Source organism: Typha latifolia, chromosome 2 (assembly GCF_019914945.1).
Source record: "Typha latifolia isolate L0001 chromosome 2, TyphaL0001v2, whole genome shotgun sequence".
Taxonomy (NCBI): Eukaryota; Viridiplantae; Streptophyta; class Magnoliopsida; order Poales; family Typhaceae; genus Typha; species Typha latifolia.
The window spans coordinates 2,336,230-2,351,066 of NC_133087.1; the positions used below are offsets into that span (position 1 = coordinate 2,336,230).

General features: G+C 35.9%; 3 protein-coding genes across 5 annotated transcripts; all 3 read right to left on the reverse strand.

Annotated features, from left to right (window-relative positions):
- Positions 1-13: 13 nt before the first annotated feature.
- On the reverse strand, positions 14-3,064 carry LOC140781507 (uncharacterized). The gene is made up of 3 exons (XM_073127505.1): positions 2,742-3,064; positions 1,609-1,936; positions 14-400 (listed from the first exon to the last, which is right to left on the reverse strand). The coding sequence occupies exons 1-3, from the start codon at positions 2,887-2,889 to the stop codon at positions 196-198; spliced, it is 681 nt and encodes a 226-aa protein (XP_072983606.1). The 5' UTR covers positions 2,890-3,064; the 3' UTR covers positions 14-195.
- Positions 3,065-3,403: 339 nt separating this feature from the next.
- Positions 3,404-8,198, reverse strand: LOC140782117 (vacuolar lysine transporter YPQ1). Of its 2 annotated transcripts, XM_073128514.1 has the most exons (14): positions 8,045-8,198; positions 6,804-7,073; positions 6,686-6,728; positions 6,112-6,138; positions 5,939-6,028; positions 5,651-5,850; positions 5,345-5,522; positions 5,156-5,269; positions 4,919-5,038; positions 4,687-4,707; positions 4,343-4,401; positions 4,042-4,132; positions 3,676-3,788; positions 3,404-3,602 (listed from the first exon to the last, which is right to left on the reverse strand). In XM_073128514.1, exons 2-13 carry the CDS (start codon positions 7,040-7,042, stop codon positions 3,720-3,722), a joined length of 1,251 nt encoding a protein of 416 aa, XP_072984615.1. In that variant the 5' UTR covers positions 7,043-7,073; positions 8,045-8,198; the 3' UTR covers positions 3,404-3,602; positions 3,676-3,719. The 2 variants fall into 2 exon arrangements, with proteins under 2 accessions (XP_072984615.1, XP_072984616.1); XM_073128515.1 differs by having other exon boundaries at positions 3,404-3,788; positions 8,045-8,165.
- Positions 8,199-9,276: 1,078 nt separating this feature from the next.
- LOC140782961 (cell number regulator 5) lies at positions 9,277-12,373 on the reverse strand. Of its 2 annotated transcripts, none has more exons than XM_073129877.1 (4): positions 12,252-12,373; positions 11,595-11,771; positions 10,694-10,917; positions 9,277-9,766 (listed from the first exon to the last, which is right to left on the reverse strand). In XM_073129877.1, exons 1-4 carry the CDS (start codon positions 12,352-12,354, stop codon positions 9,590-9,592), a joined length of 681 nt encoding a protein of 226 aa, XP_072985978.1. In that variant the 5' UTR covers positions 12,355-12,373; the 3' UTR covers positions 9,277-9,589. The 2 variants fall into 2 exon arrangements, with proteins under 2 accessions (XP_072985978.1, XP_072985979.1); XM_073129878.1 differs by lacking the exon at positions 12,252-12,373 and adding an exon at positions 12,103-12,207.
- Between the last annotated feature and the right edge of the window lie 2,464 nt (positions 12,374-14,837).

A 14,837-nucleotide genomic window follows, 5' to 3' on the forward strand; every position in this document is an offset into this window, starting at 1 on the left:
CAGACACGAACTCTTGAAACACCAAGCATTTTTTAGGACATGATAATTCTTTATACAACCATGTACTATCTTTTGCATTCTTAGCATCACCATCAAGAAGTTACTACTTACTAGGGGTAAAAAAGAGTGCCCAAATTTCTGTTCCCATATCAATTAAGCAAGGCAAGAAAAAAGACAGAAAATGTTACAGGATCCTCATAAACCAATCAGTTTTCTGTGAAAGTGCTCTCTGACGGAATGCCCATCACTATCGTGATCGTGGAAAATATACGTCAGTATTCCAACCAGGCAGAGCACAGATCCCACAAGAAGCTTGTCATATCGTTCTATCCAGTGAAATTTAATTTGGCTGGCGCCATAATATGAGAGAGCCACCAACGAGGTCATCACTGTGATAGTACTGCAGATCAAAAGATAAACAGTTTAGGTATATATATATATATGAGAGAAAGCAATGAACTCTAAAAGAATGAGTACTCTATTTCAAGTTGTCTTGTGAGAAGGGAAATTATCTCATAAATGTCTTGAGCACTTGTGTATTTATGTGAACCAAACATTTTTAATACACTTCTATGCCGTTTAAGTAAAATACTGAAATGGCTATCAGAGTTATAGCTTTGACTTGTAGGTTCAAACTGGCTATAATTCTATTTAGTGGATGCAATGATCCCTAGAAGGAAAAGCACTACTTTGCAAAATGTTTAGGTACTTCCACAATGGCTGAGCAAGCACCAATAAAATAGTTCCAACAGATGAGGCCACATCCAATACTGTCAAGGAAAATATGAAGCTGGATTTCAATGGTTGACCACCGTCTGAGTCATATTGCCATGTTACTGGGATTCATAGAGAAATGAGAGGAGCATGGGAGGCCTGCTTATTATCAATATACTGTACTAGTTGTAAGTTTTGGACAGGGTGCTATAATCCTCATGGTTACTTCTCAATCCTCCTGCCACCTCTTGTCTTCAATCCACATAATCAAAGAGAAAGTACAATATTGAATGAACAATATATTATTCAATATAGTCGAGAATTGTTATTGAATTTCAAGTTTTGTCTGTCTCCATTAAATCTGCAACAAAAAAATGTTATTGAAGACTCAGATTTAGCCAGCATATGATTGAGAAAATCGAAGGACCTGAGGAAACAGCTTTCTATTACTGTATATCAGTCTATTACTTATTTCAATGAAGATGAGAGGACAGCTGACATTCTTTTCCTCCCTCTTTTTCCAGCTTATACAGTGGCTAAGAAGTCCATTGAAATTTAGGATGGCATAAATGAACAAAGTTCAGAGAAATCCATGTTGCTTTACTCGACTTCCATCAGAAATTCCCCTGTTAATCATCAGTAGACAGCAAACCTTTTGCACTATGCAGCCCTTAACTTTAAGGGCTTGAATCCCCTACAATATCTGTGACTTCACCCTTTCTCATATTTTCAAAAGTACTTATTTAGAATCCACTGCAGTTGCATAGCAGTAAGACACACACCAATCAATCTATCGCAACTCGACAATAGTAGTTTACTATCTGTAAATTCCAAAAATCATTGCAGTTTACTAATATTCCTAGAAATAGTAAATAAAAGAAACAAAAGACACACCTGAATAGTAGCACAATTATTGCAAAAATCATCATCGAGGATGAGTTGCCAACTGCAAGGAACACAGGAAGGGTTGTTGCACATGGAGATAATGCAGGTACAAGTACAAGTCCAGCTACAGCCATCTTCTCCATTGGATGATTATGAGCATGACCATGTCCACCCTTTCCAAATGCAAACAACAAGACATAACTTCCTCCGAGAACCATGAGCAACAGGGAGGCAAGTTTGTGCACTGTTTCCTCACCAGCGATAGTATTGGCCATAGTTATTGCAGTTATGCCGAGAAGGGAGGTTGAGATCACATGCAAGACACCTCCAAATGCAGCTGAAGGTTGATAAGATTACTTCAATGCACTTAAGAATGAAAAAGGTAATCACAAGAGAAATGTAAAAAAATAGAAAAATACAAAGGGAATAAGCACGCAATTCTGTGAGAACAGCTAGCTTAAACATAACTTGTGCATGAAAAAGAAGAAGAAATGTAGTTCGCATTTACAACATGATATTACATAATTCCTATACAAATATGCTGAAGCTCCAACTCTGATGATGACATCGGCTCTAATCAGTTGGCTGAGTAGAGATACACCAAAGTTCCATATATGCCTTATTTTATGCTTGTGGTTAATGGTTATAGATATCATCCATTCTTAGTCTGTTATATCAAGAACATAGGATACATCAATAAATAATGAAAGAAAACTCACTGTTCATGTTCTGTTAGAAGAATTACCAATCCACACTAGCTCGGTGCCTCTAATCCATATACTCAAATCAGTGAATGCGACAAGCTAAGTTCATCTCATCATACACCACGAATCAAGATTTCACCTAGTATCGATAGAAATCAGTACCCTCGAGGCTTCTCCTCAATCAAGACACTGCTTATTGAAATGGAACTCTAGCCATCAGACGCCCATAATTACACAGTAAAACCCTAGAAAGATCTCAAGTTCCAAAATACCTCATCTCTACCTCATTGTTCTCTAATCCCACAAAAATCGAGAACCATTACCAAGATCCCCTTTCTCCATTCTCGTACCAAAGGACCAAGTACGAAACCAGATCTAAGAAGAAAACTATGTTGAGATCAAAGCATAAGGACTCAAACCCGAGAAAAAAGAACTCACTAACGAGGAGGGTGCGGGAGAGGGTCCACTTCTGGGCGCGGCCGACAATGGAGAAGGGAAGCCAATGAGTCGGGATGAACGAGTGGAGGAGGGAGACGGTGGCGATGCCGCCGATCGTCGACGCGTCCTTTGCGGTTAAACCCTCCATTTCTTCCTTAATTTCGCTCCCCGATACCCCACCGAGATCTAAAATCCCGTGCGATGTTTGCACGAACAGCTCAAGATCTGGCAGCGCAATGGAGAGAGACGAGAGCGAGTTATATATTCCGTACAACAATTCGACTTCCTAAATGAGCACCTAATAAATATACCCCTAAATTAACACATAATATCGTAATATAATGGAGTATATAAAAAAGGAGTTTGATTACGAAAGTTTTGGGGGAAAATTAAAAAAGAGGATTTAACGCATTTCAAGCCTTTGCCTCGGAAATATTAATTACCTCATTATAAAATTACATGAAATAATTAATCATTTATTTGTTAAATTAATGATAAGTTGGACTATGAGTTATAATCTTTTGTCATAGATTGTTAGGACCCAAAAATTTATCTTGGATTTTCACATTTCCTCACTTTTCTTAAAAGAAAAAAATTAAGAGAGAAAAAAAACCCCGAGATAATACGATTTATCTGGGGCTTTGTTCAAGGAGAACTAAATGTCATATGCATCATGAAATACATTAGTCACAAGAAGGATCTTTCACCATAAAGATGGCAACAATGAATAATAGGATAACATATAACATAACATATTTAAGATAATCTCAAGATACAAAAGAGAAGTATCTCCGCACAAGTTAGTACTCTTGATATACAATTGCATCAAGCCCGAGCTGCATGGCATAATACCAAGAGATCCTGCGATGCCAAGAAAATTATAGTCAAGAAAATATCAGCAAATATAGAGCAAGATAAAAGGTACAGTGTCCACCGTTACACGTCCAAAGTTTCACTCAGAAATAATTTTTGCGCCAACTAAGTAGTGCTTCTGCTATCAGAATCCTTCCTTGCTCGAAGATTATAATAAACAAACTGGGAGAGAATCTGAGCAAAATAGTTAAAGGATATCCGACCCACAATTAATTATAACATAGTGTCCTGTAAGAGGATAAAAATTGCACAGATAGAGCTACAGCGAGAGAAATCAGAACCCCAAGAACCTCAACAGAAGCTCCTAAAATTTCATCTTTTGTTATAATGAATTGATGACAGGCAAAAGGACTGAAGGAAAGTAAATAAATATATGATGCATAATCTAAGTGATCCTAGAAGAAGAAAGGGAGTAACTCAAGGATACAAAAGAATCCAGAAGGACACATCCTCCTGCATCCACTAGCCACGGGAGGTTTGGTTCAATTTTAGACCAATCCATGCTGTTTACAAGGATACTGCACACAAGAAGGTAACCCGTTGCTTCAATTAATGTCAACTAAGACAGAGAGACTCATTACCAGAAAAATGATGAGAGTATGATGATATGGATAGAATTGCCTGAACAAAAAGATTAGCTACAAATAATTGTCAGAATAATAAATAACAATACGCATGCGCTGTAGAGATATAACGAGAAAAGTAGCTTAACAACAAGTTAGAAGTACCTTCCGACGTAGGTTGCATTTCCAAGTAAAGCAAATGTAAACATTAATGGACTGAGTCCCTGAAAAAAAATTATAGATCGATATCAACCATGCAATAATGAAGAATCAATTCCCGTGAATTGATTGTGTAAAAATGAAAACCACTCAAGAGTATAATAAGAAAGATAAATTAAATGGATAATTGAACATTCTTCTCAATATAATCCACATATGGCTCTTCATTCAATTTCTTAGGAGAGCTAAATGTAAATATATATGGATCGCTATTTGACAAAGATATCACCAATATAATAGACTTTTCACTTGCAGGTAAATAGCTTAAGAGAGTAGACAGGACAACTTGCCTCCACATTGCCTCTTTTAATCTGCAAAAATTTGAAGAAATATTTGGTTAGGTTCATAATTGATATAACGAATGTAGCAGAATTAGTACATTTCCTTTGTCAGTTAAGAAACTGAAATCTTATGGGGTTTTTATAGTAACAATCTTCTGATTTCATGAAAAAAAAATATCATGTATCCAAAGAAAGACATAACAATCTTATGTATTCAGATAAATCATATATTCTATCTCACATTTAGGCAAATCTGAGGAAGTCTGCCCCCCATGTAAATTACTGCCATTGCCCAACCAAGTAAACTTCCAATTTCAGTGCTTCCGCTGCCATGTTGAACAGATGAGTTTGTTGGCCTGTCCTGTGATGAGAGTATATAGCAAAATGTCTTTATAATGCTACTATACAGAACAAATTAACCAGAATTTTGCATAAGACAAAAATGCACCAAGGAACAATAGCATCAGATTTCCATTACCTGCAAAAGCTTTCGACCAACTTGTATGACCATTCCATGAGAAGATTTATTTAATGTGCCTACAATAGAAAGATGTAGGACATAGATGCCAAGGAAAACTGCTGCCAAAGGTACCTAGTGAAAAATGTATCCAGTGTCATTGCATCTCGTACTATAGGGACAAAAGAAGTTTGTCAGCTGTTGGCTTACCACAGAAAGTATATTTCTCGTTCTGCTCATAGGTGGTGCAGATTGTAACCTATCGATCAAAGGTTCTCTAGAAGAATTTTGGTCAGTAGTCAGGGGAGGTGTTCTGTGAGCATAATGTGAGTGAGTTAACCATAGACCCGTTGCAGGTATGGGACTTCTTGATAAAGATCGTGCTGATCTGTGAATTCAATTAAGACCAAGTCATTCTCTAAATCTAGGAACTAGTAAGAAATAACCCATACCATCAAAAAGATATAACCATATATAACCTAACTATGGAACAAATAGAATGTCTTGGAAATTTACATGTAATAGAATTCTTGGTCGTTAGGACCGTAACGTTGAACTGCAGGTTTGTTAACAGGAATTGGTGAGCTAGATATATGATATTCATTGTTTTCATGACTTGCTCCATTTTCATGACGATTGGTTTTAGATTCTTTATCACCGGTGTACCCCAATAGCTTTTCTTTCGCTGAAGCATCATCTTGATGCTCTTCCTTGCTCTGTAATCATGTCAATTTTTCGTGACAAAACAATTCCAAAGTCATTGAGGGAGGCCTACAGCAAGCTCATCGACGAAAAACAATTTACCTCACTAGGTACTCCAATATTCTTTCCATGATAGATGTAACTATAGTATACAGTCTGTCCCGTCAAGATCACTGTCGTAGCTGTGTATAACTGCACTTTGATGCAATCTACCGCTTCAAACAATGAATAAGTGATGAGATTACAGTGAATAAAAATTGGTTTCAGCAACTTACAAATGCCATATAGAATTGTGTTGGCAGCTGCAAAAGAAATTAAAAGAAAGTTAGCAAGAAGAACCTTCAAAACTAATTTGTTTGCATTATGATTTCCACTCTCCCTACAACAATGTGCGGATGATCTACCACAGATTTCTGAGTTCTTTATATACTATACTGATGCAAAATATAAGAGAATTCACTTGATAAAAAGATTGAATGCAAAAATGATTTAGTTCTCCATGATCTTTCGAAATTGATGACCTTTCACATAAATGGAATACTTAAATTAGACATTTAACATGACACTGCAGCATGGCAATGCATAAAAATTGTTGAATATGCATATTTACGTGAATGCTTGCCACACTGTAAGGTAAATCAATGAGAAACATTTACATACACTTAAAATAGGAAAGCAAGAGGAATAGGTGTGAGTTGCGAATCACCATGGGGATATACAAAAGGAAACATGAAATGAAAAACTCAAGCAAATGAAGAGTGTTGAACTTATAGGAGCTTCAAATTTGAAAAGGAAATCAAGTATGATCATCGCTACAAAAGTTAAATCAGTGATCACAATAGAACTTACAGTAGCAGGTTCCAGCATGCAGCCAATAAGATTAAACAAATCCCTGCAAATGGATGAAAAGTGAAGAAGAAAAATGGAAAGAGGGATAAAACTGGAAGAATATAAAGGAAACACTTACCCTATGATCCATGTCAGTAGAAAAGCAAGTGAAAGACCTTCTGTGGACTTCTGCTTAAAATTCGTGATAATCTGAGGGACCTCTGCAGTACCCCAACTAACAACACTAATCAATCCAAGGGATAAAGAGACACTGTCTCTCGTATCACAGAGACAATACTTCAAGTAAATTCGAGCCCATTCTGAGCAATGCTGCTTCATGGAGCAAGTAGGTGCAGGAGTTCCACCAAGAAAACCCATAGTGCACAACAGTGTAGTATGTACTTCCAACCTTAAAAAAGAAATCAAACAAGATTATATATTTATAGATAAAAATGATGTTACTACTGTTAATACAAACATTACATGGGTTTCATTCTCTTGATAAGATTGCACAAGGTTACAATAATTGTAGGAATGAGATCCACCATAATTGAAATATGCATCGATTAAGAGATGTCAAATCCTCTATTGTTGGAATGTCTATCAATTATATTTGGGATGTTCTATCAATTAGCAAACAATTTTTATTTCAGTTTTATTTCACCATGCATAGCTTAGATAACAGCTGTATTATAGGCATTCTTTCTATATAGAAAATATGTCTAAATGTATATATAAAAGACCAATGTCAATGAATAAAAGTAAGTCCCTTGACATTTCAATTTCCATTCTTCTATGCTTTTCAATAATTGATAATTAGTATCTAACAATCTGCGAATCTACTGCACACATGAAAGTGATGACACTTTTTTACTTCAGTGTCATTTCAGGATTCCAAGTATGACAAGAATTTCACTACAACACCCAACTTATCAGAAAAAAAAAAAATCAGATGAGCATCAAGGACGATAAAGTGGGCAACAGCCAAATAAAATATAAGACATTTTCTTTTAGTTAACATAAAATAGTTCAGAACTGTGAAAAATATGAGTTGATACAAAATCATGCAAACATAGAACACAAGAAGAGTGAGACTATTATGTACTCTAATGATGATAAATCATAAAAATAAAACATCTGAGTTTATTCTTTTCTTTAATTTGTTCATTCGTAGTGCCAAATAAATAACCTCCAAGCGAGTTTATTTGCTTCTCTAAAATTTTAACATAACAATACATCACTATATCGGCAGAACATTAATGTGATCAAACTCACGGAAGGTGAAGAAACACCAAACCACTGACTCGTTCAAAGGTCATGGGAAAAAAAAATTCAAGAAACAAAAGGTGATCATCAAAATCTACAAAGAAAACAACCAACCTTAGAGCCTCCAACGTAGCAAAATCTCAGGGTAGCTCTTCTAGGGTTCTTAAAAGGATGAGAGATTTTTAAACGCGAGATAAATTCCACGAATGAATTCGGCGGATAAGGTCGGATCGCGTCTGGGTTTCCTTTTTATTCGCGGGATTTAGTTGGGTTTATTTCGCAGCCACGTGACGTGGAAAGGACGAGCCACGTCCTCGCGCCGCATAAAAGAAAATTTTTTGTTTTAATATCTGAAGCATTTGTAACGAGTTTACACATAAATCATTGATTTTCTTTGCAACTCATCCAGTTTTGTATTAAAATTTCGAGGTGAATTAGATACGTGATTTTGATAGACTTACAATAATTAAACACTCACATTCTAACCTCCTTTTAAAAAAGAATTTAATTTCCTTTTTGGCCGGATCATCGCATGGATGCTGTCATGAATGAGCTGGGAACTCTGGTTCTCGTTTGGCTTCTTCCTGCTGAACTCTTGCGTTACTTCTGTCGATACCCGAGTCTTCTGCTACTTTGGGTACGGTGGTGACAGGAGGATAAGGAAAAATATGAGAAAGATTTGGTGCGTATGCCAAGATCATAATTTACGTTGCTTCTCGTTAGAGTTTGGGAGCTCTACTGGAGTGATTCAAAGAGTTTGATGTTGCTTAAGCGACTCTCTCTTGCTGCATCCTAATTAGTGATTAAAAAAAGATGGAAGTATGGCCTAAGATTGAGATCGGACAGTTAAGAAACAGTCTACAGAGGGATTTTATCTATATAGTCCAGGTAGTGTATTCCATTACGGCCCATTTCTGGACAAAAATTGGCCTACAATTAAGCACTAGTCTACATTGGCTAATAATGATCGATAGAAAAAGCCTCTTTGTTTTGTTGCACTTGACGAATGAGTGAGTGAGACAAGAGAGAACGCATAAGATCTGACTCGTCGCACTGGGCACAAAGCAAGCAGATCATCCAAATACCACAAGAACACAAGAATCATATTAACAAGAAGTATCCTCCAGTTTAGAACTGCAATTGCTCCAAAAGATCTAGAGATGCTCAACATCAGAATGCAAGAATATGGGATCAGCTAATATACCTTGCACACAAAAGCATGGATCTTTGGGAAACTCCCACCTATCGGTCATTCCCAGATGTAAAAAGGTGAGAAAAACCAAAGAAACCTTCATTTATTCGGTGCTGATTTAGGTTTCCTAGTTCCACTTCTGAACAAGTTAATATATGACAAATTATTTCAATTTTTTAGTGAATGTTTACGAAAAACGCGATGCCATGTCACAAGTTTGAAAACAGAAAAACAGGGAAACAATGTTATCCTTAGACCACATGCAAAGCAGTATGAGCTATCAGGACAAGAGAAGGGTAATGCAGATGAAAGACCCGCAGTATGCATTATCCTTTGCTGAAGGGAAAAAAGAAAAACAGAAGGCCTTTCAAGACCGCCAGGTGCTATGGCCATTTGAGGAAAAGGATGCCGACGAGAAGGCGTATGAGGAAGCCCAACGAACCAATCAAGATATCGAACTGCATTCTTCAATTCCGCATTATATCTGGAGAGTTAAAATCCATAGTCTGTACTGGAGGAGCAGTCACTGAGAGGGCGAGAGCAGAAACGGAGCCATCTGACCTCTCGCGGATCTCTCTGTACTCTTGACAGATGGCACACAAGTGGCAGAATAAGTGCGTGGTCAGGTCACCACATGGTGCTTCCTAAGAAGATCATGACATAAATATGAGATAGTGAAATATCGAGCTAAACTGAAGCAGATAATAAGATCACATCTTTTTTTTTCCCAATGTGGGGTCGAATCCTAGAAGCTGTCATTAGTTTTGATAAATTCTTCACCAAATTACTTCCTAATTATATCCTACGTCAAAGGAAATGCATTGGATAATATGGCTATAAATAAAAAATGCATTTTGTCACATAATCTGCATGCAAGCTGACATACAGAAAATAGTTACATAACTTTAACCACTAGATGCAAGGGAAATATTGGATGGCATCCTACCCACATGAGAACCATACAAATGACAGACACACTTGCTTCAATAAGTATGAATCGTACACAACTAGAAAAGCATATTAAGCCTGAATAAATTGTCCACCTGTCAAAAAAAAGCCTGAATAAAATGTTCACCTGTTAAGAAAATGAGGACGGTTGGCATTAAATCATCAGATTTAATGCACTTACTATTTGAACTATATAGAAATGAACTATTCATATAGCAGGTAGCAAATGGAGAATCATGGATATTGAATGTGTAAGAAAAAAAAATTAGTGTACATACTATTGAAACTCACTTCTTTCTTCTGGACCATTACCTTGTTAATGATTATCTGATTAGACTGTTGCCCTCTAAGAAATTGTCTTAGATGCAAATTGAATGGTGAAATACTACCAATATGATGGACATATCAATTCTTAAAGGAAAGAAAAAACTGCTTTACTATTATATTAGCAAAGATAACATCAGTAGAAATTGGTCATAAACATTTTCTATGAAGTAACCAGAAGTACAAATATCAAAGGCATGGAACCAAAATGGAACCAAAGAATCACTCAACTTCACAATAAACTGGACAGAGTGAAAAATAATGTACAAAAGCAGAAGATTTCTAGAACATTAACATACCTGCAGATTAAACTTATCTCGTAGTGTTCTGCGATATCCACAAGCATAACATGCCACCACAGATGACAGTGCCGACATCATACCTCCAGTACAAACACAACAGAGACTAGTAATAAGGCCCCACAAAATACAATGGGTCATGCATGACCCTGCTAGGGTTCCAGAACCTAAGAATTCTGCATTCTTCCCAAAGAGGTAGCATGGGCAGAGCGCACCTAAATAACCTATATAATATAACAGAAGGTATGAGAAATGGGAATTAAAATATTTTCAATATAATTATTTGTAGACTCAGCAAGATAATACTAACTGCCTTCTTGATGGCAAGGTATATTAAGTTCATGGATTCTTATAAAACAGTCCAACTATAAGTCAGGTACCATATCATCGTAACTCCCTTAATACTCAGCAGGAAGCAATGGATCTGACATGTTTCTAAGGCCAGGGAACTAAGATGGGATGGTTCCATCAACAGCTGTTACCATGAGATTATACTCAAGTGTAATTACATAATTAAATAGAGTTTTATAGAATGAGAGGACCCATAACATCAACCGTCCAAAACTCCAGATGCTTAAACCAACATGGGAGAAGTAGACTGAAAAGAACATAATACCACTTGATTCAATGGAAAACCTTTCATTAAATAGTGCTGAATGGACAAAAAGGATCCATATAGCCGACCCCAAGTAGTTGGGCCAAAGCCTAGATTGTCGTTGCTGTCGACGTGGTAACTATGAATCAGAAAATTAATTGCTAGTTATATCTAGATCTTCAATTTTACTTAAAAGATGATGTGGTATAGAAGGAAAGTTTTGCCACATCATATCATATAATCAAATGGCACCTTTCAATCTTTCCTTCTCAAAATCAAGGAATCACAGGGCAGAAAGTAGCATACAGCTCTGCATATCATCACAGCAAGCACAGATTCCAGAAGACCATTGTGTGGGATCACGAGATATGAGATTGGGAGAAGATTGGCTTCCATCAACTGGTCCAATATTGGCTTCGACATCCGAATCATGTAGAGGAATGTACTGAGGTGGAACATAGCTGCCTTGCCCTTTCATTCCTTCTGAAATAAAACCAACATAATGCTCATATCACTTCGTCTTGAACTCCAAATTGAATAAAAACTAGGGTTTGTACACCCATCAAATTTCCTAGTGAAAGTGGTAAATCTTGAACCCATTTGACCTTTTAAATCGAAAGCCTATTAATTTCAGGAAAATGAACCAGAAATTCATAGGAGAAAAGTGCAACGCCAGATCTACAAAAGCAGGTAATTTTTGCATAAACACCTATTTCATCATGTATCCGACCATGAAAAGGGAAATTGTTCAAGATAATCTATGAATTTTTCAAACTTTACTGTAAGATTAAAGCATAAATGCAAAAGAAATGACCTATCCCTCACGATTCCACAACTCTTTCCCGATAAAAATTGGATCGTGATTGCGCACTAAAACGACGATAATTTCGAATTTATGCCACCGAGGTGCATTTAATTGGATAAAATGGTAAGAAAGAAAATTTCAAAAAAATAACAAATCACCTGGTTTTGGTGCCTCGTGGACGATTTCTCGTTTGACAGTAAGAGGCGAGTCGAGTCGAGAGTGAGCACCGAAATAGATGAAAGAAAGGTCGGCTGGTACCATCGCGCGAGGGAACCGTTTAAGTTCTAATACTCCTCAAGAATAACATAGTATTTAATCAAAATGGATAGTTACACTACACCTAGAAGGCTACAACCTCTATATTACGATATATTAATCCACTTAATTATAAAAAAATCTCTAAAATACTCCTTTCATTAGTCATTTATTAAAATTTTATTAAAAATAATATGTAAGTTTTACTTTTACTTTAGAGGAAAGAAATAGGAAAATAATAATAAGAATTAAAATAATTATTTGACGTTTCAAATATAACTCTAAAAAAATACTATGGTGTATAATTTACACACTTTGTCTATCTCATGAAAAAAAAATTATATATTATCTTTGCTTTAGTGGAAAAGCATGGGCATATATAAAGTTAATGATCCTCTACTTTGAATCTTTCAAAACCTGAATTCATGTTCAAAGTGATAACAAATACTTCTTTTTTTTTTAAAAAGAAAAAAGAAAACTAGTTGCTAATAATTCGAATATTTTAAACTAACTTTGCTTGACACCTAAGCTAATAGAATGCCACAAGGATTCGACTTTAGTGCGTGAGAAACCCGCTAAGAAAATTCTTCTGATGCTTTTATCCTCTAACAGCCGAATAATATCCATCACCTACTTAATTAATTAATGGCTTTGGCTATAACACTGGGATTAGCAAAAGGATTAGAGCTTGACACGTACGCACTTTCAAATGCCACCAAGAGTTTTAGAGAGGTAGGACGACACGTGGCAGATTGGTTTGTTTTTTCTTTAACTAAGCGTGGCGACTTCCTACCTTTCGTCATTATCTATGATGTTATGAAATAATTATTAGGGGGGATGATTGAGTTACGTGGGTTAATTGGCTAACTGCAGAAGCTTTGAAATTGTCAAATGTATATAATTAATTATTAAGAGAGAGAGAGAGAGAGAGAGGAGGGGGTGTATGGCTAATGACCTAAATGCCCTTGTGAAATTTTAAAGTTACTGTGAATACTTTTAAATTTTCACTATAGTGTCGTAATTTTTTATGAAAAAAAATAGATATAGTTATCCAATTGAGCTCTTTTATCTAGCTTATAATTAGTCTACGCACTTATCGGGTATCATAAAAAATAAAAATAAAAATTTTAGCTCGTATCATTGCGTAGACAATTAGCTTTTATCTCTCTATGATATCTGCTGATATTGATACCAATGGCAGCACATTACTCCATAGATGTGTGCATATGGGGTCACATAAGGAGCTAAAGCCAAATGCTCCATTGGAGAAGGATAAAGGGGGGGTACAGATTAAGTAAAACTTTTTGCAGTGCATCACTGAATCTCCCATCTACCACTGCATCATGCCATTTTAACTTTCTCAGATGAGATCAAAGTTATACTTCTTTTCAAGTACAGGCAGTGTGTGTAGATAGGTGGGTGTGCTTGAGATGAGTCCATGTGTTGCTGACTCATTTTAGATTCCCAGTGGAGGCCCAGTAGACATTTGAGGTCTGGTGAAATATATCATTTAAGTCCAAAGTTTCAATGTCCTTTTCTTTTGTGGCAGAATGGGATAAAGCTACCAACTTTGGAATTGATGAGGGGGGAAGTGGGCAACCCTATACATTCCTGGGTCCTTTTTAACTCAGTAATAATCAATTCCAACAGTTAAAAAGGACACTGCTTGTTTGAATCCAATGAAAATATGCTACATTCAAAATGTTTGTTGATGATATTTTTTGGAGGATGCATCCATAATTAATCTAGATAATAAAAGAGCTTTGTCTTGTCTTCTTCTTTTTTTCAATATAAATAAAATTATAGCCAAGAGGAGGCAATGAGCTCATAAAGAAGCTCATATCAATGCCATCATGGTTTGATGGTTCTTAAAAAATAAGAAAAATATGATGCAATGTCCTTGAGTTGTTTCATGCTTGTTATCTGATTTCATTTGCTTCATGTCACATCTATTTCTTCTTCTTCTTCTTCTTTTAACTACTATATATAGGAGTCCCTTTCATATAATATCCTCATGCAAAAAGGTTTGGCTTTGGCTTTGTGCTTTTCTTATTGACCATTAGTTTGTTTAACAAAGGCATTAAAAAGTAGCATAACTTTAATTTCCTTCTCATACATATCATGCAAAGTTTTGAGGCACAAAAAGTATTCAACTTTTTCTAGTCCTTAATTGCTGTTCATCAATTGTGCTTCCATGATCCATCTTAATTCCTGTCTTGGTCTTCTTGTAGTTATCCTCTTGTATGTTTCACCACATTACAGCCAAAATATTTAAAAAAAAAAATAGCCTATGATATAAAGAAAGACTTGTATTTAATGTTAATTAGTCTTCTTATGGTCAAGACTTAGGCTGACAAAAAACTATTTTACATTTATTCTCAGATGTAGAAGGACATGAATAATTGTTCCTCTTTGTATTTTTCTAGTCCTCTATATGCAAATGAACATGGTAAGAAAATAATATTTATTATCGATCGAAAAAAATCTTT